The following is a 24,668-nucleotide window of genomic DNA, read 5'->3' on the forward strand; positions in this document are numbered from 1 at the left end:
TTCTGAACAAATTTGCTGAATAAGCCATATGAAAGCTCTTTGGACACTGTAGCCACATCTTGAAATGCCGTTGAGATGTGGATTGTGAGGGATCAGGGGACAAATGCAGTAGTTTGTTAACAGTGAGAAGCTGGTATTCAGGTTTTAAGGCATCTATTAATATGAAAATGTTGCATAAAACTGAGTTTTGCTGGAAAATATGTCTTTGCATCTATGCAAAACCTTCTTCCCCAGATCCTTGGCAAATTACCATGTAGCAAAGATCACTTTCTGTGGAAGTTTATCACAGTGGTAAGGAGATCACATTCAAGAAGGGTTTACATTTTATGGACCATATTTAACCAGAAAATTGATGCCAGCGTACACTTTAATGCAGTACAGTTCATATTATGAATAACTTTTCTTAGCCTTCTAACTAGTCATAATTTTAACAGTATTAAAACTACCCCACATTGACTAACACCCTTCTTCCCCAGTAGTCGGTACTTAGTTATCTCATTTAGCGGCAATCCTGTGTGGTAGGTACTTTGAGAGAAACTATAACCTCGTTTTAAGTGCTGGAGGTAGGGGTCACACCTTCGACTTCAAAGCACTTTCCTATTAATACTGTGCAGTCTTTTAATTAGATACAGTATGGATGAGCTGGGATAAGACTCATGGCTAATTTTTAAGCTTTATCGTAACATAAATATAGACCATCACAGGCATTATCAGTACCCAGGGATTAATTGAATTAATTGAATATGATCTTTTTCCATTTCCCTTCCCCTAGACTCTGACAATGAAATAATAGTACCAAATGTTTAATAATTGGTGAGCATTGGGTGAAAGATAGTAGACTGAAAACTCAGGATATTTAATAATGTTTATTGAGTATCCATTGGTTAGAGCTTATGGTAGGTAGAGCCCTATTTTTGTGGCAAAATAAGAAAAGAAAGAAGATACTAATCCTTTTCTTCAAATAGCTCAGCATTCAGTTGGAGATAGATGTTGTCATGCTACAAAATAAAAGAAAATTTTATGCTGAAAGTATAGCAGGTGGAGTGACCAGAGTTTTTTGAGGTTAATTAGGTAAAGTTTCTTGGAAAAGTTAAGTTTTGAGCCAGGGTTTTAAGATGATGGACATGAACAGGTGGCAGATCTGTGTTTCTTAAAAGATATTATACTCAGTCAATTCCAAGTTTGAATATTTCATAATTTTAAAAAGAAGGGAGTGTCCTTTATCACACGTCTTGTACTTCTAAATTGAAGATTCTGTTTGACCAGACTCTTTTCTAAGGTTTTCCTTACTTAAGTGACTGCTTTGCTATGCTTCCCCTTGTCATTTTGATTACTTAAATTTGTAGGAATGGAGTTTAAATACAGGATCTGGGTTCAGAAAATAACTTTTAGTTTTCTGTTGCTTTTCATAAAAATAAAAGGGTTAAAGATCATTTTTTTTTTTTTAAGATTTTATTTATTTGACAGAGAGAAATCACAAGTAGACGGAGAAGCAGGCAGAGAGAGAGAGGGAGGAAGCAGGCTTCCTGCTGAGCAGAGAGCCCGATGTGGGGCTCGATCCCAGGACCCTGAGATCATGTCCTGAGCCGAAGGCAGCGGCTTAACCCACTGAGCCACCCAGGCGCCCCGGGTTAAAGATCATTTTAATTGTTTCTCACCATTTACCTAGTTTTATTAATTGAAAAGTTACTGTTTCCTAATAGAAAGGCTGATGTGTTGATATGTTCAGAATCATGGCCTGAATTCTGAGCAGATGCAGCATTTATCCTGAGATCATCTGAGAATTTGAGACCTAAGAAGTCTGAGAAATCTAAATTAATCTTTTAAAATTACAAAGGAAGTGATGGTCATTTTTTAAATTTTTAAAATCAATTTTCAATTATAAAATAATGTTTTCTTTCTCTCTTTCTTTCTTTCTTTTTATGATTTTATTTATTTGACAGAAAGACAGCAAGAGAGGGAACACAAACCAGGGAAGTGGGAAAGGGAGAAGCAAGAAGCAGGCTTCCCACTGAGCTGGAAACCCGATGTGGGGCTCCATCCCAGGACCCCAGGATCATGAGCCGAAGGCAACCGCTTAATGACTGAGCCACCCAGGCACCCCGAGTATATTTGTATTCTTAAATATTGAACTTTTACAAAGAAGGCTCATTATCCCCAATCCAACTTTGAGTTCTTTACCATTTACATTTAAAGCTATGAAATGTATTATTTATCTAAATTTCACTGAATCTTTACAGTGGGCCTATGAAGCCTTAGATGTTTTATTTTTTAAGAAAAGTATCCTGGGAAATGTTGGTACCTTCTTTGTAGTACAGTCTTGATAAAAAAAAATTGGTGGGGGGGCACCTGGGTGGCTCAGTTGGTTGAGCATCTGACTTTTTTTTTTTTTTTTTTTAGATTCAATTATTTATTTGAGATAGAGTGAGTGGGGGTGGAGAGCGTCAGAGAGATAGGGAGAGAGAGAATACCAAGCAGACTCTGCGGAGCATGGAGCCCGCCATGGGGCTCAATCCCAGAACCCTGAGATCATGACTTGAGCTGAAACCGGTGTCAGACACTTAACCAACTGAGCCACCCAGGTGCCCTGAGCATCCAACTCTTGATCTCCGCTCAAGACTTGATCTTGGGGTTGTGAGTTTAAGCCCTGCACTGGGCTCCATACGGGCTCTGGAGCCTACTTTAAAAAAAATTTGTTGTTGTTGTTGTTGAATAGTATCAGAGTCTCAAGACGTGTGACAAAGGACGTCACTTTTTTAAAAATTATGAACCATTCCATAGGAACCAAGTCTCTGAGTACATTTTAGGGAGCTCAATAAACTCATTATCTTAAAGGGCCAAAACTTGTTGCAGATTCCCAGATTGCAGACACTGTGTAGGTAAGTGGCTCTCCTGCTTGCACTGTTTTGAGATTGGAGCTTCTGCGTATTATGTGAACTAGAGCATTGATGTCTGTGAAGCAGCGTGTGTAACCCTGGTGAGCAAGTGACTGCTGGGCAAGCTGATTTCTAGGGAGACTGTCTAGACTGGCAGAAAAATTAGCCTGCAGTACTCTTGCTTCAGAGGAGATGAGTGAGGGGAGACAGCCTTATGCTAGAGGAGTTCTAGCAGCTTTCAGCTTCGACCTTCTGATTTTGTTGCCAGTTCGTGATGTGGAGAGCGCTTGTTTGGCAGGTGACACCTGGATCACTGAAAAAGAGCAAACGGTAGTGTGTTCTGGACCTATCACAAGCAGCTACAGGGAAGCCCCGACGAACAGATCTCCTCATTAGCTCAGCTTTCCTGCACCTACAAGGAAGAACCTGTCTTTGTGTTTTCCTTAGGTTCTTCTTGCCAGTACACAGTACGAGGCACCTTTAAGCAGAGTGGAGCATAGCAAGGGAGCTTGGGTGATTCAGAAGTTTCACTAGCTGCCAGCTTGCCGTGGGCACTGATGACAGGAGGGAGAGTGAAGGGGAGTAACAGGGTGTCCTCTGTGGGATTAGGTAGGCAGAAAGATCCTGGGGTTCCCTGGTAGCATGAGGATTCTTTACAGAGACTGGTTGTACACTAATAAGAGAAAGATATGAAAGTATGGTGTTCTTTTGCTTATAGGCATAGACTTTACTTACATATAAGAAAGTATAGACTTGAAAAACTGTACTTGAAAATCCTACCCAGGTTCTCCTCTGCTTGTTAAATCTTCTGTTTGGACTGAAGTATCACTGCTTGGTTTCATTGCGAAAGGAACTTTATGGGGGGCAGTTTAAATAAGATCATGTTCTAATATCACACAGACATTTTCTTTTTGTGTGCTATGTTCTGCTTTTAAAATCTTAAAATGACCACTCTAGTTCTGGAAGTCATCTTTAAGAAATAAACATTTTTAAAAAGTAAAGTATTTTTGAGTACGTGTGATAAGGAGGCAGCAGTTGAGAAACTAATCGCTTTCCTGAAAGACAGGATTACTAAAAGGTGCAGCCAGTAGAAGACTCTCCTTCCATGCTAGTTTCTCTGTTTCAGAAAGTTGGCTTGCAGTAAAGCGTCGGTCTGCAGTGTGCCGGGCACCCCTGCTTCGCGTTTGTGTTCAGACTGCTTGTCAGTACTCTGCGTTGTCTCCATTCTTTAAATGACTCACTGTTAGTCAGAGTCAGAACGAGGAATCCAGAAGAGATTGTGACTGGCTCCCTATTTTGGGTGATGGTTTTTATTTAATTTCCTAGGTCATGTAATATAGGCAGATATTAACAGTTTGAGAAATCCTTCAGGAATGTTAGTTCCAAGCATGACACCTTTATGAGAAAACAGTTGTGAATTCACTGAAATGTAAATTCAGTAATGTTAAATACACCTTTATACATTACTCCCCCTGTTTTCTACCTCGTTAGTATATTTGTGTCTATATAGTGGGAGATCTTGAGCTGTCCCAAGATGGAAAATTAAAATTAGTAAAAGGAACCACTTCCAGAACATTTTCTGGGTGGCTGATATACTGATTATTGCTTGTTTCATTAAATTCATCATAAATCATAATAATTTGATGATGTTATGCCCATTTTCAGGTGAGATGAAAGCTAAGTGAGGTTAAGTGACTTACCCAAACTCAGACTGGAGGTAGGTGGTAAGAGCAAGAATTTATACAAAGGTTTTTCCAGTTCCAAGTCAGAGTTCTCAGTTCTCACATTGTCCCTGCCCTGCTTCTGAGAGGTAGAAGATCGCAGTGGGTCCTGGGTAGAAGAAAAAGTGAATCTGGTGCTCTTGCTTTCTGTGTCTCTCTTCTTCCTCAGCACCATGCATATGTGGAGCATACAATAGCTATTTACTGAAGAAACAAGGATATTCAATTAACCATGGAATATGGAAGTGAACTGACTTCTTTTGTTTGTAAAATTTTTGTAAGTGTATAGCTATATTTCTGACTATAGTAAAGTACGTCTTCGTCTCATGTTTGCTAGGTTTCTTTGTTGCATGCATAGACATTTGAGTAAGAATAAACAAGTCAGGGCTCCATATGATTTCTGGAAATCATCAACAGTCTGAGTACTCGTTTCCCTCTTCCTGACCAACCTCCCCCTGCTGGGATTGGCCCTCTTTGTTTCCATACTGCTGTCAAAATGCCCTTTCTCTGTTTCTTTTCTCTCTATTGTCTGTTCCCCAAGAAGTTGTTATTTTCTCACCCTTTGCTTTTGTGTGTTCTTCTCCCTTTGGTTGCAGGTCCCTTCCCCATAGTTTGACTTTTTTTTTTCCCCTTTTAATCCAGCCAGGTCTCAGGTCAGGTGTCTTCTCTAACTCCTCCAAACCCAGCTAGATCTTCTTTTTGAGTTCCCATCAGAGCATGTATCATGCTGACAGATTGTATGATTGAGTACAAGTCTGTCTCTGTTTACGAGCCTGTTGTAAGCCCCATGAGGGCAGGGGCTTGGCCGTTTCATCTGTGTCACACAGCCTGGCACATGGTAGGCGGACAGTAAATATGGAAAGAAAAATGAAACAAAATAAAGTGTGTAGCTTGCCCAGTCCCACCATAAATCTTAGAGAACCATTCCATTTTCGGGATGGAGGACACCCTATCTGCTCTAGCCCCTCCTTTATAGAGATGAAGGTGACACCTTGAGGTCATACAATGAAGTAATTAGCACAGCTGAAAAACAGAACTGCTGAGTCCCAGCCCAGTGTTCTTTCTTTCGTTTTGAAAAAATGGTTTTTTTGAGAAAAAAAATTTTTTTAAATTTATTGCAAAGGCAATAGTTGTTTACTGTAGAATATTTGGAAGATACAGAAAAACAGAAGGGAGAAAATAAAATCAGCGTATCCCCGACACGCAGATGGTAACTATCCTTCCAGTCACTTCTGTGCACAGTGACATGTATGTATGCGTTACGTAATTGGGTGATGACAACGGCTGGCACTTAGTGAATGCTTGGCGGATGGGCACTGTTCTAAGTGCCATATATGTGTCGACTCATTTATTACAGCAGCACCATGAGGTAAATACTATTATCCCCACTTTACAGATGAGGAAATGGAGGCACAGGCATGTTAAGGATCTCAGGTCACTCAGCTAGTAAGTGGTAGAGCCAAGATTTAAATCCCGGCTATCTAGTTCCAGAGCATGTATTCCTAACTGCTATTCCATTCTGCCTCTATGCATGTTATTTCGCAATCTACTTTCTTTTAAAAATTGGGATCAGTTTATAGGCAGTAAAAGTAATCCCTTTATAGGTACAGTTCGCTGAGTTTTGATAAAAAGTAAACCACCACCAGGGTGCCTGGGTGGCTCAGTGGGTTAAGCCTCTGCCTTCAGCTCAGGTCATGGTCTCAGGGACCTGGGATTGGGCCCCACATCAGGCTCTCTGCTTAGCATGAAGCCTGCTCCCCTTCCTCTCTGCCTGCCTCCTTGCCTACTTGTGATCGCTCTCTCTCTGTCAAATAAATAAATAAAATCTTAAAAAAAAAAAAAGTAAACCAGCACCATAATCGAGATACAGGGAATAGGTCCATCAAGAAGTCCCATCATGCCTCTTTGTAGACAGTCTCTCCTCGCCCATCCCCAGCCTGGTACCCACTGATTTTATTTCTGCCCTTATAGTTTTGTCTTTTCCTGAATTTCATATAAGTGCAGTCATTCCGTGTTGTAGCCTTTTGCATTTGCCTCTTTAACTTAGCGTAATGCTTTTGAGGTTCGTACATGTTGTTGTCTGTAATAGTTCATGTGTTTCCTCACCGTTAGTACATTCCTTCATATGGAGGTACCACCATTTTTTATTCTGTTCATAAGCTGAAGAACATATTGGTTGTTTCTCATTTTTGGCCATTAAAATAAGGTTGCTATGAATATTCATGAACAGCTCCATATGTGGACGTATGTTTTCATTTCCCTTTGTGTAAGTATTCAGGGATGAGATTACTTAGTTGTATGGTAAATCCATGTTTAAGTTTGTAAGAGACTTCCGGACTGTTTTCCCAGATCATCATTTTGTATTCTCCCAGTAATGTCTGAGAGTGTCAATTGCTCCTCATCCTCCCCAGCAAATTCTTTTTTTTTTTTTTTAAAGATTTTATTTATTTATTTTACAGAGAGAGATCACAAGTAGACAGAGAGGCAGGCAGAGAGAGAGAGAGGGAAGCAGGCTCCCTGCTGAGCAGAGAGCCCAATGCCGGACTTGATCCCAGGACCCTGAGATCATGACCCGAGCTGAAGGCAGCGGCCTAACCCACTGAGCCACCCAGGCACCCTCACCAGCAAATTCTTTATTGGTAGTGTTTGTTTTCTGACATTGGCCAAATTAGTACCTTCACATGGTCTTTTGGGGGAAAAGGTGTTGCTTATGTTAAGGCTTTCTGATAAGTTTTTTCTTTATTTTTTTTCTTTTTCTTTCCTTTCCATATTACAAATATTTATTGAACATCTTACAGTGCAAGGGGATGGATGAGTATGAACAACTCTTACCTAAAAGCCCCCTGGTTGGCCCTGTGGGTAGGGGCCGTGGCCAAGGATGGAGACACCTGTTTTCCCCTAGAACAGATTGCTTCACTAGAGGTTTTTGCTTCCATGCCTCTACGTTTTATGCCTTGCTCAGCTTTCAAGTGCAGGGGAATCTTGTGGGGAGAAGAAAATGGTGGCCCATCTGGCCCTAGCTGTGCCGTCCACCTTACTGACCACCTTAGGGGAAAATGCCCACGAGTGTCAGGATGGTAGCTCTCCCCATAATAATGAGCTGTGTAGGTTTTTCAGTTTAGTCTGTTGGTGTAGCTGCCCTGATTTTCTACCCAGTGATCTGAATGATGGGGTTATGATAGCTAAGTAGTAGAATCAAATGGTGAGCTGAGTTGAGATGGATAAGGGTGTGAATCTCAAATTTTTGCCATTGCAGTATATTGTCTCTGACACTAGCTATCATCTTAAGAGGCTTTATTATTTTTTTTTTGTAAGTGAAAAAGTCAAATATGTACTGAGCTGTATCTTTTTTTAGAGACTTTGTCGCTAAAACATCTGCAAATTGCCAAGAAGTGTCTGTTCACTCATTTATTTGTTCATTGAGCACATTTGCTAATTAACCGTTACGTTTATGGTACTGCTTCTTGATGCTGTCATGTGGCTTATTTCAAAGTAAATTCTTCCCGAGTTTTTCCCTTGGTACTGCCTTCCTCCCAATTTGGTATCTTTCATCTGTAAACATTTTAAAAACAAATGTCAATTGAAATAAAATAGTACAGTGTTACAGGTCCTTGTTCTACTTTGGTGCAGACTTTACACAGGAAGGGAGGGAGGCATAGGAGAGAAGAGGGAACCTGGTCATGTGATACCACTTGTCTGGCAGAAGCCTTTTGGTTCTGAGCAGAGAAACCAACTGTTTACTATTTTGGGTGAATGAGGTTGGTTGGTTGCTACGAGCATTTTCTCTAAGGGAACCCTCTTCTCTTCCAGCTCTACACATTGAAATCATCCCAGTCCTGCTTTTTGGCATTTGGGTAGAGGAGGGAGGTGTCTGTGTCGAGGCCCAGTGCTGACAGGAAGAAATGTTTTCCAGGAGACTTACTGATTCTGACCTTCTGCTGTCACTGCTTCTAATGCCTCGCTCCCTAAGTAAACTTGGGATCTAGCTGTTCTTATACCCTCAGCACTGCAGAAACAAAGTGCCCACTTGAAGCTAAAGAACAATGCTAATCAGATTTTCAGCAAATAATAAATGGCCTCTTTAAGGAGTGAGGTAAGGAAGACAGGTTTATTGCAACACTGGCCTTTGGAGCCTCACATCTCCCCCAGCATGCTGGAGGAGAAGACCAAGATTCATCAACCCACCTGCAGGATTCTGCCGCTCTCATGGATTGTCCTGGAGCCCGGAAGGGACAGCTGCTCCGCAGTGCGACTGGCCCCTTATCACAGTTTTCGGGAAGGTTGGCATATTTATCCTCTTGGGATTTGCATGCTTTTGTTTCCTCCTTAATTCACTGTGGGCTTTTTATCTCGTCCCTGTTCCTCGGCAGCCAGCCAAGCTTTGACTCTGGGTAGTTTACTCTCCCAAGGTTTTGACTGAAGCTTGTAGAGCCCTCAGCAGGTAGACGACTGAGCATGGTACCACAGGGTGCACTTCATGACCTGATGGGGATAGTGTTTATGATGTTTTTCCTGCTCCCTTCCTTCCACCCTTGCAGAGCTCACATACTGAACCCAGATTATGGAAGAACGAAGAAAAACACTTTATAAGGTGGGATTCTTCCCATTTATGTGGGTCACATGCAGTGTTTTAGCAATAAAACATACTCTGGCCACAGGTTCTAGACAAATAAATAGGGAGCTAGTGATGAGGACTTTAGTTTCTTCTGTTAAATACTGATAGTGGATAGATAACCTCTGAGAGCTCATAACACTAAGATATCATAATTTAAAACAAAATAATATTTGGAAGGCTTTTTCTTTTTACTTATACTGAATGTTAGTTTGGGTTGTTGGGGCTGGCCTTACCAATCTTTTTAGTAATTATAGAGTTATATTAGAATTACATCCACATGTATGAAAGATAGCAGGAAACTGTTTATTAGGTTAATACCCATGAAGGATTTTTCCTTTGTAAACATCCCTCTTTTGTGTTTTGAAACTGCTGGGAAAATATTGTTTGGGAATAGAATGGACACATTTGAATTCTGCAAAAAAGTTCAGTAATTCTTTCAGGAAAAACTCTTAAGTTATGAAAAAATATGTGGGGGGAGTAGAGACTTCATTCAAATTCTAACAGATATGAATGGAAAAGAATTGTCAACATTTTCTCTCTCCTAGCTTGGGAAGCTTCTCCACTATTGTTTATATAACTGCTACTTTTCTAAAAACTTAGACATTTCTTTTGATTTCTTAAGATCTCTTTGGGACGTTACTAACATTTGACAGGATGGTTTGAGCTTGTGGTATCAGCAGTGAATGAATCCACTGATGAGGAGATGAGTGATTATCAGTGCCCAGTTTGCAAAGAATGATTTAAAAAATGGACTGAGAGGCAGTTGATTTTTTTTTTTTTACATATCTAAAAGTGTTATAATGTCAAAGAAACACCACAGTAACATTTCAGGGAAGGTTATTTGAAAGGGAGAGACCGTATGGCTTAGGACCTAAAGCTTTGGGATGCCACTGTTAACTTTTTGTAACCAGAAGATTATAGTGTTTCAGATTCCCAGTATGAATATTAAATAGCTTTGTTTCAAGAGTAGCCGTGTATAGGAAATAGAGATGCAGACTTGGCATAAGTAGGATCAGAATGGCAATTTTAGACAGCTAGCCATAGCAATTGACTATATGTTTTTCTGATTTTATACTGTACTTGGAAATTTGTATCTAGAATTCTTTGTCTGTTGGATCTTGAGAGAACTCACATTGTTTTCTACCAGTACACATTGTTTTTTAAAAATGATTGTCATTTTATAAGCTGCATAAGAGAAATAGATTGTGCATTAGATAGTGAAAGTATAAAGGATGTCCAGGATTACTCATTTTGGGCTGAAGCAGGTGCTTGAGGGATAGAGACAGTTCTTCCTTCAGATACACAAAACTACCCAGCGGAAGTGACTCTTCTCAGTATTGTGTTTTATTATTATAGATCAATGCCTGATGATAATCTTTTCCTTCTTTCATATTTTTCTTAGCTCTTTATTTTTCCTAAGTTAAAAAAAAAAAAAAGGATTTTGAAAGGTGGCACACATTTCTCAAGAGAATTGTTTAGGACCATAGGAGGCTATGTGTGATACTGTTCCTGCTGTTTCAGTTGACAGCACAAGGATAGAGACCACACTTTAATTTACCCTTTATGGTCTTAGGACCTGTGGTTTTCTTGACTTTGGCAAGGATCAGAACTGTATTTTTTTTTTTAGAAGTCTTGTGGGAGGTTGGGGTACCAGGTGGTGGGTATTATAGAGGGCACGGATTGCATGGAGCACTGGGTGTGATGAAAAAATAATGAATACTGTTTTTCTGAAAATAAATAAATTGGAAAAAAAAAAGTCTTGAAAGATTGATGTCTTGGGGCGCCTGGGTTGCTCAGTGGGTTAAAGCCTCTGCCTTTGGCTCAGGTCATGATCCCAGGGTCCTGGGATCGAGCCCTGCGTCGGGCTCTCTGCTCGGCAGGGAGCCTGCTTCCTTCTCTCTCTCTCTCTCTGCCTGTCTCTCTGCCTACTTGTGATCTTATCTGTCAAATAAATAAATAAAATCTTTAAAAAAAAAAAAAAGAAAGAAAGATTCATGTCTTGAAGTTTAATGCAGCTTTCTGGTACAGCACTGCCCAGTACTGTATCAGCACTGTCCAGTACAGTAGCTACTTGCTATATGTGGCTGTTGAGCCTTGAAATGTGGCTGGAGTGACTAAGAAACTGAATTTTTGGTTTTATTTAATTTTAACTGAATTTGAAGAACACAGGTTGCAAGTGGCTACCATGTTGGATAGCAGAATTTCAGACCCTTCACAGCCTGACCTTCACCTGCCTTTCTGGCTACCTTCTACTCCCCTTTCACAAACTTCATTCTCCATCTAAATTGGAATACATTAGTTATGTATATAACATATACATATAAGAACATATGTATATATGTTCCTAACCTTATAATATTTCCTACCTCTGGGTTTTGGCTCCTTGCTAGTTTTTGGGTTTTGTTCATACCTAGTGTATAAAGTCCTCCAGAGAAGGTTTATATGCTGCTGTTCCTACAGAGCTTGCCTGATCCTTTTTGTACTCTAGTGATTTATTCTCTGCAAACTCATAGCACTCACAACACTGTCCTTGATTACAGTGATTTATTTCATATTTTTTAATCCTCTCTATTATATTTATAAATTCCTTGAGGGGTTTAGTTTTTATGGTTATATGTATGTAATTGGCTTACCCTTTTCTCTTTTTTCTCCCTTTGAAAGTGCTCATTAGTGAAGTGTGTTTATACACAGTAGGTGGTTAATAATGCATCAGCTGAGTTTGTCTGCTGAGGGTACTGTGCTTCCTGGCACTAGAGGGCAATATCATGCCCGTAAGCAAAAATGTGTTCATCCTAAATGAGATACATTTTGAGCACTCCATCCTAATTGAGTTTTATTCAGTATTTCATAGTAATAATTCTGGTCTGGCCTTCAAAAGAAACTCTGATCCTTTTAAAAAATATTTTATCCATTCGAGAGAATGAGAGAGCGCACGCACGAGAGCACAAATGGGCGGGCGTGCAGAGGGAGAGGCCAACTCCTTGCCAAGCAGGAAGCCTGACGTGGAGTTCTATCCCAGGACCCTGAGATCATGACCCGAGCCCAGGCAAACGCTTAACCGGCTGAACCACCCAGGCGCCCCTCAGATCTTTTAATTGTCAATGATATTAATAAATAACCTTTCCCCACAATTGTCTTGAATTAGATTTAGAATATGACGCTGGTCCAGGAGATTGGTGAGATTCTCACTGGGAAGAAGCTTGGTACATCTGAGAAACACTGGCCAAGGCATTAGGTGTCAGAGATAATTCCTTGAGGGCTGAAAGCCTTTTTGTGGTAGGCAGCTAGCGTTCCAGCACTGAACTGATAGGCAAGAACCTGAAGTTCTTGGTTTGATCTTGCCAATGTGAGTTTGGCTAAATTACTCTAAGCTTGGCAAACCAGTTTCTTTTGTTGTATCATGGGTATAATGTCTGCCATCCTAACTCATAGAGTGAAATAAGATCATATGCAAATAACGTTGTAAAGTATTATATATTTATTTTTAAGAGCTATTTTTATTATATTTCTTATTTCTCTTCTCAATTCCTACTGTGTAACCTAGTACCAAGGCACGTACATAGTAAATGATTGATTATAAATATTTATGACTTTTAAAAAATATTTTCTGTAAAGAATATACTCTGGTAAAGGCTGATGAGAGATGCATTTGCTCCCACCTAGGCTGTGCACACTGAGAAGTGACTATAGTCACAATAGTTTGGTTGACACATATCCTGTCCTTTGGTGTTATGCAGCCTTAAAATGAGCTGTATGTGAGATAGATCTGTATGGGTGTGTATAAACTAAATATGTATATAAACTTTTTTTAGTCTCCTCTCTAGTGAATTTATTTTGTAGATGTCCTACCCTTCCTAATATTAAGTTAAAATACTCAGAATAAGCCAATTATTGGGGGGGGGGTTGAAACCATAGAAAACCTGTTCAAATACAGTTATGTAGCCAAAACTGATGTAGTTTGGAAATACGCATGAACATATTTTCCTACAGGTTTGTGAGTTAGAAAAGAAGCCATTCTAGGGGCGCCTGGGTGGCTCAGTGGGTTAAAGCCTCTGACTTCGGCTCAGGTCATGATCCCGGGGTCCTGGGATCGAGCCCCGCATCGGGCTCTCTCCTTGGCGGGGAGCCGGCTTCCTCCTCTCTCTCTCTGTGCCTGCTTCCCTGCCTACTTGTGATCTCTGTCTGTCAAATAAATAAATAAATAAATCTTAAAAAAAAAAAAAAAAAAGAAGAAGAAGAAGCCATTCTAGAAGAGGGCAGCGTAGGGGTGCTTTTGTTGAGAGCAGGTATCAGCATGGAGCTTTCTCTAGTAAATCATTAGATGCATCAAATAAAATGTTCAGCTGAAGTTCCTGCAATCCCACAGTTACCAAACACTCTTGCTAAAGAGAGTTGCAGTCAAAATATCTGCAATCGAATCATTTCCTGTTGGGGCTTGCAGGTGGGGAACTGTCTGAAACTGCAGTCCTGTGAGATTAGTTATGCAGAAGATGCCTTGGTGGGATAGGCCTTGACATTAAATGACAACCTAGCATGTGTGAGGGCGAAGAGGGTACCCCGGGATCCTACAACTAACCAGACCAAGGCATGGAGATCAGGATATGCAGGCCCACTCCCATGGAGGGATCTGAATAAAGCTCCTGTAGGGCATTCAGATATGTGCTGAACACACTCGGGCAGCGGGCCAGGCAGATGGCACATTCCTGTACTGACCTTCGGAGGCCTGGCAGATTACAAAGCTAGCATTGGAGGCGTGGTTGTGCTCTGGCACGAACAGCCCCAGCAGCCTGCATTTCATCCAGCATTTGGTCCTCCCCAGTTGAAAGGATGCCTTGGGACTGGGTAGGTATCCGAGTCCACTTAGGGACTGGCCTGTATTTTCGTACCCCTCTCCGTCTTGAGTTTACTTTTACTGTCAGCACAGCACCAGAAATGACTCACATCCTCTAAGAGATTCCTCCAGAATGGGGATGACCCAGCGTTAGCCTTTGAGATGCATTGACTCCCTTACCTTCCTACCCCAACCTGTCTTGACTAACTCACATTTTTAGGTTTGACTAAGCCTTTCATAGGAAAGATAGGTGGGGGCTAGGCAAGATAAGCTGCAGTCACCTGTCCCTTCTTTGGTTCCAGGGCATCCCTTTGGCTGTGTAAAGGAAATTGGGTATGATACACTTCTTAGGCTTCACACCCCCCCCCCCCCGCCTTTCCTGTTGCCCTTTTGATTTTTTTTAATCTGATACTGAGTCTCTCCTCCCCCCACTCACACACCAACGGAGTCTCCTAAGCTATTTCTGTCGGTTTAATGATCTCCAGCTGTTGCTGTAGTTCTGGCTGTTTTCATGCTTTGATGAGGCAGAAGAACCAGAAAAAGAGGGGTCTTGCTTGGGTATCACACGGAGTGTGAGACAAATGTAATGCTTTTTTTTTTTTTTTTTCCCAAAAAAACTGGGGCGAGGCTTCTTAAAGAAGGCTGTTAATATTGGGATGATTTGAAAATGCAGGAGGAGGGAAACTACAAGCTAGTCTTTCCGGGACATTTTAAAAATAAGCATTCTGCTGAGAGGTGTGGCACCTTCTGCATCCCTCAAAATTATGTTAGAAAAATGTGGTATGTGGTAACTGGGTAATTGTTTCATTACTCTGCATTCTACTTCCATTTTAGCTTTGGAGCTGGAATGTCCCCCCCCCACCCCTGGTCTGTGTTGAAGGAATCAAGCATCTAAATCCAAAGGATTCTGTGATAGGCAAATGTATGGAAATAATTCCTGAAGTGGCCAGAAAAGGCATTGATTTCAGTTCTGCTTTAACTTAATGTAGGTTTGTTTCGTAAAATTTTGTGCAAAACCTGTAGTAATGACATGTTCTACTTGCAAATCTGACCACACAAACTTCAGGAAATACAAAGTTGCAGTTCTTCAAACAACATGAACTCTCATATAGTTACCTATACATTTACTTCTGAGATGTTTCCACTAAACCAGAGAATGGGGAGTAGGAAAATCCTTCAGTAGTTAAATGGGCTGCTATATTTTAATAGACTGGCTTTCCCTTTATGTATTTGATCTTGAGAATTGTAACTCTTGCAACAGTTTTAGCTGATAGACTTATAGATTTCATACTTCACATGCTGCATGAAATTTAACTCTCCCTCTTTTCTGCCTTTCTGTCTTCTACAGAAAAGAACAATTTTGCTGTAGCTTTGCCAAAGTTAATTTTAAAATACTTTAATTTTTTTTTGAGACAAATAGATACAATTTTACATCACCTAGGACTTAAGGAGATAAGCTATTATTTTTTTCCCTTAAGTACCCATAGAGAAATTTACATATAAATATTTTAAGAACTTTCAGATTTTGTGTGTGTATTTTTAGCACATGTGGCCAAATTTCTCATTTCTAATCACCTGTTTCTTAATCCTTGCCCTCGAGGAAATTTGTTTTCATTTATTTTATTTATTTATTTTTTAAGATTTTATTTATTTGACAGAGAGTGAGAGAGCACAAGAGGGAGAGCAACAATGGGAGAGGGAGAAGCAGGCTCCCTGCTCAGTAGGGAGCCCAGTGTGGGGCTCTGTCCGAGGACCCTGGGATTATGACCTGAGCCAAAGGCAGACAGACGATTAACCAACTGTTGATCTCAGATCAGGTCTTGATCCTCAGGGTTGTGAGTTCAAGCCCTACATTGGGCTCCACACTGGGCATCTAGTCTCCTCAAACAACAACAAAAATCAGGATTTACCTTTTTATTTTTTTCTCAAAATGTCGGTTAAATAAGCTGTCATTAATTACTGCAAACTCTTGAAAGTTAATTTAAAAAATGGGAAGAAGCTAAATAGGATAAGCCTGTCGGGAGAGTTTAAAGTACTTTGGTAGGAAAAAAACTAACTTACTAAATATTTACAGAAATATATGGGGATATAGGCCTCCCTCATTATTTCAGTCCTGAGTATTCTACCATGCTATGTCTTTCAGGGCCACATTATTATTAGAGATCTAGAAAGAGTAAGTACTCTAATACAGTTTTAAGGGAAAGAATTTTTGTCACTTCTGGCTTGCTGTAGAATAACCATGCCCTGTTCCAAGTTTTGAATCTATTCACCTGTCACCTACCCTTAGCAAAGTTGGGTGCAAAATGTCAGCACCAGTAATACCCACAGAGAATAGCAGATGAGATTCAAGGCTGCCCACATTTCCTGGGTGAACGTGCAGAACTAATGCTGCAGGGAAAACACTGTTCCTGGTGCCTTTAACTTTGGAAGGGTTTGTTCAGATGGCCCTGCCAGTCTAAAGGAAGCACGTTCCCAGTGTACCTTCACCCCATTCAGATGCCTCGAGCAAGTACGTGTTATGCTCAGATCTTGTGTGATGGAGTTAGCTGTCTGAGCACTGTGTTATGGATCCTCAGGAAAGAGACCGATGACATCGAAGTAGCTGGCAGTTTGAGATCTGCCCGCTGCAGTTAAAGGAGGACCTTACTTCATGGGGGAGATGAACAGCTACCCAAAATGAAATGGTGAGCTCCAGATTTTGAGGATAGGGGAAAGAGTTTGATTTATTTACTTACTTGCTTATGCATATTATTTTTGTTATGGCTCTGGTATTAAATGTGTTATAGCAGAAAAAGCATAGGCTTTGATATCAGGCCAACTTGTGTTTGAACTCTGGCCTCTACCTCTTACTAGCTGTGCACACAGTTACTTAACCTCTTCGAACTGCTGCTTCTTCATCTGTAAAATGGAGGTAACACGTACCTCACATAGCTGTTGAGATGAAATGAGTCACCGTAGTGGTACATCCCACTGAGAGTTCAACAGACTACATTCCTCATCTCTTACATCTGAGTTTCCTTCTCAAGACAGGCCTCCTCTCACTCAGTGCCTTTGTGCATGTTCTATTTCTGCTGCCTGGAACACTCTCCAGATCTCTTCAAGGTTTATCATATTATGTAGGATTTTGTGTGAGAGTCATCTGTCTCTTCCTCTTCCACAGGCCTTCCATGTGTACTTTGTAGAATTACCACCCCCAGCCACTCTCTGTTCTTTCAGTCTGCTGTACTTTTCTTCACATAATGTCCCATTGGAAATTATAACATAAATAACTTACTATGTTTCTCCCACTAGAACATATGTCTGTGAGGGCAAGGACTTCATCTATCCATTTTCCTGCCGTATCACCTGGAATAGTGCCCAGCGTATAGTAAGTGCACACTGAGTATCAGTTCAATGAATGAATGAATCAACTCAGAATCTCTGCGACAGCAGGAAAAACCCCTGGCAGAATGCAGGAATGAAGTTGTACCAGGAAGCAGGTGCTCTCTGCTTTTCAGTGTGGACGTCTCTGCACTGAGAGCCAAATGGGAAGTAGGCCTGTGAGGTTCTCTTGTGTCCTTCGCCTTCTGTCTCTGGGAGGAGCCCCTTTGAATGACCTTTACACGTTGGCCACTATCATCCTGTTAGTCTCTATTACTTCTGGAATTTTAATTTAAGGAGCGTTTTAGATTCTAGATTTCTGAAATGCCCTGTGCTATTCACTGAAATCACCTGGATTTTCCCTACTAGTAAGTAGATAATTTTTTTTCCAGCCACATCATGCAGAAAGCACTATTAATAGTGTCATTTTTAAACAAGAGGAACTGGTCTGTTTTATGAAGGAAGAGAAACATAACCTATAATAGTGGCTGAGAGCTCTGGCTGCAGATCGAAATGGAGCTGGGTGACCTCAGGCAAGTTGCTTAATGTGTCTTATGCTCAATTTCCTCAGCTACAAAATAGTATAATAATAGCACGTTCCACATAGCTTTGTTTTAAGAATTGAATAAGATGGGGTACCTGGGTGGCTCAGTCAGTTACGTGACCTTGATTTTGGCTCAAATAATGATCTCAGGGGTGTGAAATTGCGCTCCATGTCAGGCTCCAGCTCGTCACAGAGCCTGCTTGAGATTCTCTCTTTCCCTCTCCTTATGCTCCTCGAGGTCCCAGCCCTCTCTTTAAAAAAAAAAAAAAAAGCTGCCACATGCATGTTTTCACTATTTTATTATTTCATAATACAGAGACCTTTTATATTGTACATAGCTCAGTGGCTCAAGTTAGATTTTCATTAGCTTATCCTTTGGCTCAAGTTAGATTTTCATTAGCTTATCCTTTGTAAATACATGTCAGGATAGATACACAAGTAGCCTACATTTGCCACCCCAGAGAGATATCTGATCTCTCTGCCTGAAGGTCTGTGAGTATTCAGGTTAAATAGATAATATTTATCATTTTTTGGTATTACTTCTGATATCTAAAGCAGATTATTTGAGAGATCACTTAACTCATGTTTATACAATACATACAGAGGTAGGTAGAAGAGAAATTTATAGGATTGTGAAAGGGTTGAATAATTGAGGATATTGATAAAACAATCCAACTTGATATCTCATAGGTGGTGTTTTGCATGTGTGATTTTATTTTTTATTTTTTTAAGATTTATTTGTTTATTTCAGAGAGAGAGAGAGAGAATGAGCACATAAGTTGGGGGAAGAACAGAGGGAGAAGGGAAGCAGACTCCCCCCTGAGTGGGGAACCCAGAGGAGGGCTTGATCTCACAACCCTGAGATCATGACCAAGCTGAAGTCAGTCACTTAACCCACTGAGCCACTCAGGGACTCCTCGTATGTGCAATTTTAGAATTAGGAATTTTTCTCTTCAGGATTACATTGTGGTTCATTCTATTTGTTTATGCCACAATCGTTTTATATTTTGAATTTATTAGAAGCCCCATTATTATTCTTAATAATTAGTCATGTATAGGAATGAATCCATAATTTCCTTCTGTCCAGTAGATGGTAACATTTCAGTTTGAAAAACCTGACCCTTAAAAGATTTTAGTAATTGATGCATAAATTTTCTGAAGGGAGAGCAAATCCATGGTTGTTTTTTTTTTTAAATAAGCTTTTTATTTTACAATAACTTTACGCTTACAAAAAAGTCACAGATAGTATAGCGAGTTCCCGTATACTCTTCACCCAGTTGCCCTATGTTAGCTTCTTATATAATTCTGGTACGTTTGTCAAAACTAAGAGGTTAACATTGGTATACTACTAAGTAAATCCCAAACTTTTTGTGGCTTTTGTATGCTTTCCTACAGATTTCCTTTTTCTGTTCTAAGATCCAGTCCAGGGTACTTCATTACATATGATTTTTAATGGTGAATCGTTAGGATCCTAGAGAGAATTACCTTTACTTTTCTTACTCCACCTCCTTTTGTCTTAACTCTGGATCTGCAGGTCCTTTTTTCTCCGGCAACAGATGAATGATCTTTCTGGGTCCTTTAACCACTATTTCTGTATTGACAGCTTGGAATTTCAGCAGCATGCTTTGAGCAATCATCATACATTCAGTTTTATTAATGAACGGTACTGATCCTTCTGCTTTTCTCTGGGTCTTAACTCTTTCGACATACCAGATTGAAGAGAGTCTGGGAATAGAGGGTGCTTCTTCGCTGCCAAAACTGTCTTCCAAAAGAAAACATTTCCCCTCCATTTTCCCCTCCCCTCCAACTGCAGCTCCCTCCTGGTCCCCCTGCTCCAGAACACATAGAGTATGATTTTAAATAAGATGTTTTGATAGAAGGCCCTTTTACTTTGCAAAATAAAACATGTAATTGAAAGTGTGGTACCAAATTACTAGCAGTGTCCATTCCTGTCCTAAAGAAAAGCTAGCTGAGATAAAGATTTATATTCTAGGAAAATGTTTATAGTCCATGTTATGGTTTTATAGAGCAGTTTTCACATATGTTGTAGTTTTTTGTTTTGTTTTTGTTTTTGTTTTCTGTTTTTTAGCTCAAAGCACGGGACTTATTTTTAGGAGTTGTATTATAGAAGGAAAATTGAGACTAAAAGAGGTTAAGTGACTTGATTAGGTAGCAACAGAGCCAGGACTAGAACTTGTGTTTTCCGATTCTTTCTCTAATGTTCTTCTTTCCTTATAGGTCAGTTCTATAAATGTATTGTATTCACTTGCAACTTATAAAATACTCATATAACCAACCCAGTATGCATTGCTTGCCCCATTCCCTAGAAATTATAGTTTGGTTAAGAGTAAACCATTCTGGTTAAGGATAGGACTAATTATAGAATACATTGGGGCCTTTAAAATGCTCTTGTTTGTGGCGCCAGGGTGGCTCAGTCAGTTAGGTATCTGCCTTCAGCTTGGGTCATGATCCCAGGGTTCTGGGATCCAGCCTTGCATCAGGATCCCTGCTCAGCAGGAAGCCTGCTTCTCCCGCTTCCACTCGCCTGCTTCTGTTCCTTCTCTTGCTGTGTCTCTTTCTGTCAAATGAATAAATAAAATCTTAAAAAAAAAAAAAAAAAAGGGTCTTGTTTCTATCAAAAGCACAAGCCAGAAACACATTTTTGGTGCAGTGTACACTGTGCTAACACATTCAGGCTGGTCCCCAAGTTAAAGGGAGAACATTAGTCATGAAAGGGTCTAGAGAAACTTAGAGGTGAGAAAGTGCAGAGGAAGAGAACAGTCCCAGGGATGCTGGAAGACAGAGTGGGGGCAGAGAACCAGAATGCAGGAGAGGTGATGGGAAGGAATAAGGGAGCACAGACACCTCACTTTCTTTTTGTATCTTTCTCATCTCTTTCAGGAAAGATTTGTGGGAAATTAGAATAAATAGGGACTTACAGAAGTGTTTTACTTTTGGGGAACAATCTCAAGAAATTAATTGAAACTTTAGTAAAACTGATCATGAGGATAAAAAATTTTAAGGCCCCATTTGTTGCGTTCACTCTTCTTACCCCAGGTAGCAAAGATTTTGTTTCTTCGTGACTTCCAGTGTTGGCACTGTCACCTTTGTATTCTCAATGTGTGTTTAAAATAGATAGATAAATAGATAGATAGATAGATATAGATATATAAAACTATTTGGATTTTTATTATTTTTAAGATACCAACACTTCTTTTTATTATATATGTATACATGTATATCACACATAAGACCAGATGACTGAATTTGATAGGGACCCTTAATATAGTAGGGCATATGTATTAGCTAAGTTGCATTTTCCTATAACTTTTTTTTTTAAAAAATTGTATTTATTTATTTATTTGACAGACAGAGATCACAAGTAAGCAGAGATGCAGGCAGAGAGAGAGGAAGGGAAGCAGGCTCCCTGCTGAGCAGAGAGCCCGATGCTGGGCTCAATCCCAGGACCCTGAGATCATAACCTGAGCCGAAGGCAGTGGCTTAACTCGCTGAGCCACCCAAGCGCCCCTTCCTATGACTTTTTAAGTAAAAGTCTAGATTACAGGCATCAGATCTTTTCTTATAGCATCGTAGTTACTCATTTTTGTTCTCTCTTAAGAATTCCATGAGAGGGGCGCCTGGGTGAGGGCAAAGCAGGGAGAAGGAGAGGGAGAGGGAGAAGCGGGCTTCCCACTGACTGAGCAGGGAGCCTGATGCGTGGCTCGATCCCAGGACCCTGGGATCATGACCTGAGCTGAATGCAGACACTTAACAACTGAGCCACCCAGGCGCCCCACATTAGTTGTTTGGTAAACATCTGTTAGATGAATGGAGAACCATCCCCCTATCCCAGCTCTGAGTTTGTATTTTGCTTGTGATGCTATAGAGTAACCCAGGCAGCAGAACATGTGGGCTAATCCCCTCTTCTGGGAGCACCCTTCTCATGCTTTTAATCCTATATTCTAAGGATGAAACTAGTGAGTACTTGGAGAATATAGCTTTTGGTTCTAAGTGATACGTGATGTGTTTTTATAAGTTATAAAATCACTAAATGACTTTTTAAGGCATACAGGATAAACTGAAGTATAAAGTACACCAATAGGTATAATTCATTGCTACACAGCTGAGTATTTGAATTATTAGCATGCTAAGCTTCACCTAAGGCTAAAACCTACTCTGTTCCTTCTCTGATCTTCCCAATGAGAAAGATTTTCCAGTTTGGAGGTAGAGGTAGTGATGTCTGTTGCTGAATTAAATTGTGTTTGCTTATTTATTCTAGGACTGGGAGCTAAAGGTTATTGAGGAGAAAACAGTGGATGAGTTACTGGGAGATCAGGCTTGGAAATGCCCTGGCCGTTAGAATCTTTTTTGAAGAGGTCTTCCTGAGCAAAGGGTGGTTCCGAGGGAGGGATTTTGTTCTTTTGCTATCGTTCCCATACTAACCTCTTTCCTGATCTTTTCTGCTTCCCTCATAAATACTTCATCTCCCAATTCTAGAAGCCTTTGTGGAATCCATAATGGACAAGTATCAATAAGCTGAGAACAGCGTGCCAAGCTGCACGTCTCCCTCCCCAGTGAAATCCAGGACTACCAACCAGTGGAAGCCACAGAGCTGGGCTTGAGGACATACCACTTATTTTTGGCTTTTTCTTTCCAATCCTGATTGATCTGTTTGTTTGATGTGGCCATTTCTTTGACATTCCTCTTGAATGCCGTCAACATACTTCCATGGTTTTTACAGGGCAGAAGCACATGAAGTTTACTCCTTTACTTTGATTTCCCAAGAAGCCAGTTATTCAGACAGCACTGGATCAATCACCTTTGTTGGAAACAGGTGGAAAATTTGATTAATTCTGTGGGGAGTGCAGAACCTAGGGTTCCCTGCTTTATTGATTTGGTTTCTTTTTATTCCAGTCCTTTTTCTGGCAGGCAGCTCAGTCGATGCACCGTCCATAAGCTTTAAAGACATCTGCTCATCTATATATAGGCTGCCTGCACAGCCCCATTTAGAAACAGATGATACATTAAATTTGTGGAATTCAATAACAGTGAAAGTATAGACTCGTGCATGTACACAAATAGGTATTTCTGTTTAGTTTTTATCCATGTGGGGAGTGGAGAGGAAATCTAAGTGAGTATAATGAATAGAAAGATTTTGTCGAATTCCTACTCTTTTGAATCTCCTTGGTCTAGCACCGTCGAGGAGTGTAACTATCTGAAACTAGTGCCCAGTACTCCTTGGTGATGGTGGATGTACATTAAATGTGTGGCCTCTGAAATGTACCCCTGGCTGGAGTACCCTCTGTAGTAGACCCAGCACATGTGGCTCTTATGCTGTGTATGGAAAGTGAGTTATTAAATGGTTTCTTCTCCAATGAATAATCCCTCAACTGATGAATTACTGAATGCTACCTCTGAAACAAACGATATCAGTTATGTTGGCTAATTGAATTAAAAATAAGTAAAATTAATAATCCCTGCATTCTGGAAACATAAACATGAATAATCCCTGCATTCTGGAAACATTCTGCATTTCATTTAGAGTGTTTAGAATTAAGAGGAATTGAGCTAGACTAAGGAAAGCAGAAATTCATATATATCTATTTCTTTGTAGTTGTAAGTTTCAGAAGTGGGGTCCTTGCATCTATACACAGCCAAACAGATCATTTCCAAGGTACAATGGTGTAGAGGCTGACAACGATCATTTAGAGTTTACTGCCTAGGTCTTTTTTTCTTTTCCTCCTTATAAACATTGTTTGAGCTAGCAGGAGAGGGTTTGGCAATGTGTAAAGTACATGCCTGTAGTCGGGTTGTAGCAATACCCCCAAGATACTACTGATAAAGGGCGAATTCTATTATGTGAATGCGGAACTTGGTTGGATTTCAGATAAGCACGGAGTTGGGAGTTCACCACTGAGAGGGCACAGGATAGAATTTTCAGATAACTGAACTTTAATTTCATTTAGTTTTGCAGATGGAAAGATTTGTTAGATAAGCCTTCCTCTTTGAGCTAGACCTGTTGAAAAACAAAGGCTAAATCAACCTTTACTGTGTTCTCATAAAAAAAAAACTTGAATCATAGTCTTAAATGTTTGCTCTCATGAGGCAATAAGCTTTTCAGTCAAGAAGTTTGCATAACACCCCTTATGCCCATATCTGTAGATGGGCTATTTAGGAGATCTGCTGATTGGTATTTCCAAATTATTTTTGGATAATGGCCAGAGTTTTCATTAGTTATTGTTTCTTTGAAGTGTTCAGACCTACTGAATTGTATTTAGGTTTCTTTGTTCTCAGAAATCAAATCAACTTGTTATATTTCATTGTTTTCTAATAACTCATATTACACTGGGCTTTAGGAACACTATATATGGGGGCACCCGGGTGGCTCAGTAGGTTAAGTATCTGCCTTCAGCTCAGGTGATGATCCCAGGGTCCTGGGAACGAGCCCTGCGTTGGGCTCTCTGATCAGTGGGGAACCTGCTTCTCCCTCTGCCTGCCGCTCCCCCTGCTTGTGCTCTTTCTGTCAAACAGATCAATAAAATCTCAGAAAGAAAGAGTACATACACAAGATGACAGGTATTTTCCCTTTCTTCCTCTCATTTTCCTTCCTCCAAGGAGGCATATGGCCTAGTATTAAGTGCCCCACACTGTAGATTCACAAAGGGCTGGGTACGAATTCTTATGCCCCTACTTTTGAGCTGTGTGACCCAAGGCAAAGTTT

The 24,668-nt window shown here is 40.3% G+C and overlaps 1 protein-coding gene across 6 annotated transcripts in view; it reads left to right on the forward strand.

The window, feature by feature from the left end:
- MRTFA (myocardin related transcription factor A) overlaps positions 1–24,668 on the forward strand; it is a 195,021-nt gene that overhangs the window by 126,533 nt on the left and 43,820 nt on the right. The window contains exon 1 of one of the 6 annotated variants that reach the window (XM_004771276.3): positions 8,356–8,877. The exons of the other annotated variants lie outside the window; for them this stretch is intronic. Coding sequence (XP_004771333.1) covers positions 8,670–8,877 — 208 coding nt within the window. The 5' untranslated portion in view covers positions 8,356–8,669. Of the gene's footprint in view, positions 1–8,355; positions 8,878–24,668 lie in introns of those variants that run through there. 6 annotated transcript variants of the gene reach the window in all.

Source organism: Mustela putorius, unplaced genomic scaffold (assembly GCF_011764305.1).
Source record: "Mustela putorius furo isolate JIRA1106 unplaced genomic scaffold, ASM1176430v1.1 tig00000738_pilon_pilon_pilon, whole genome shotgun sequence".
Classification (NCBI taxonomy): Eukaryota; Metazoa; Chordata; class Mammalia; order Carnivora; family Mustelidae; genus Mustela; species Mustela putorius.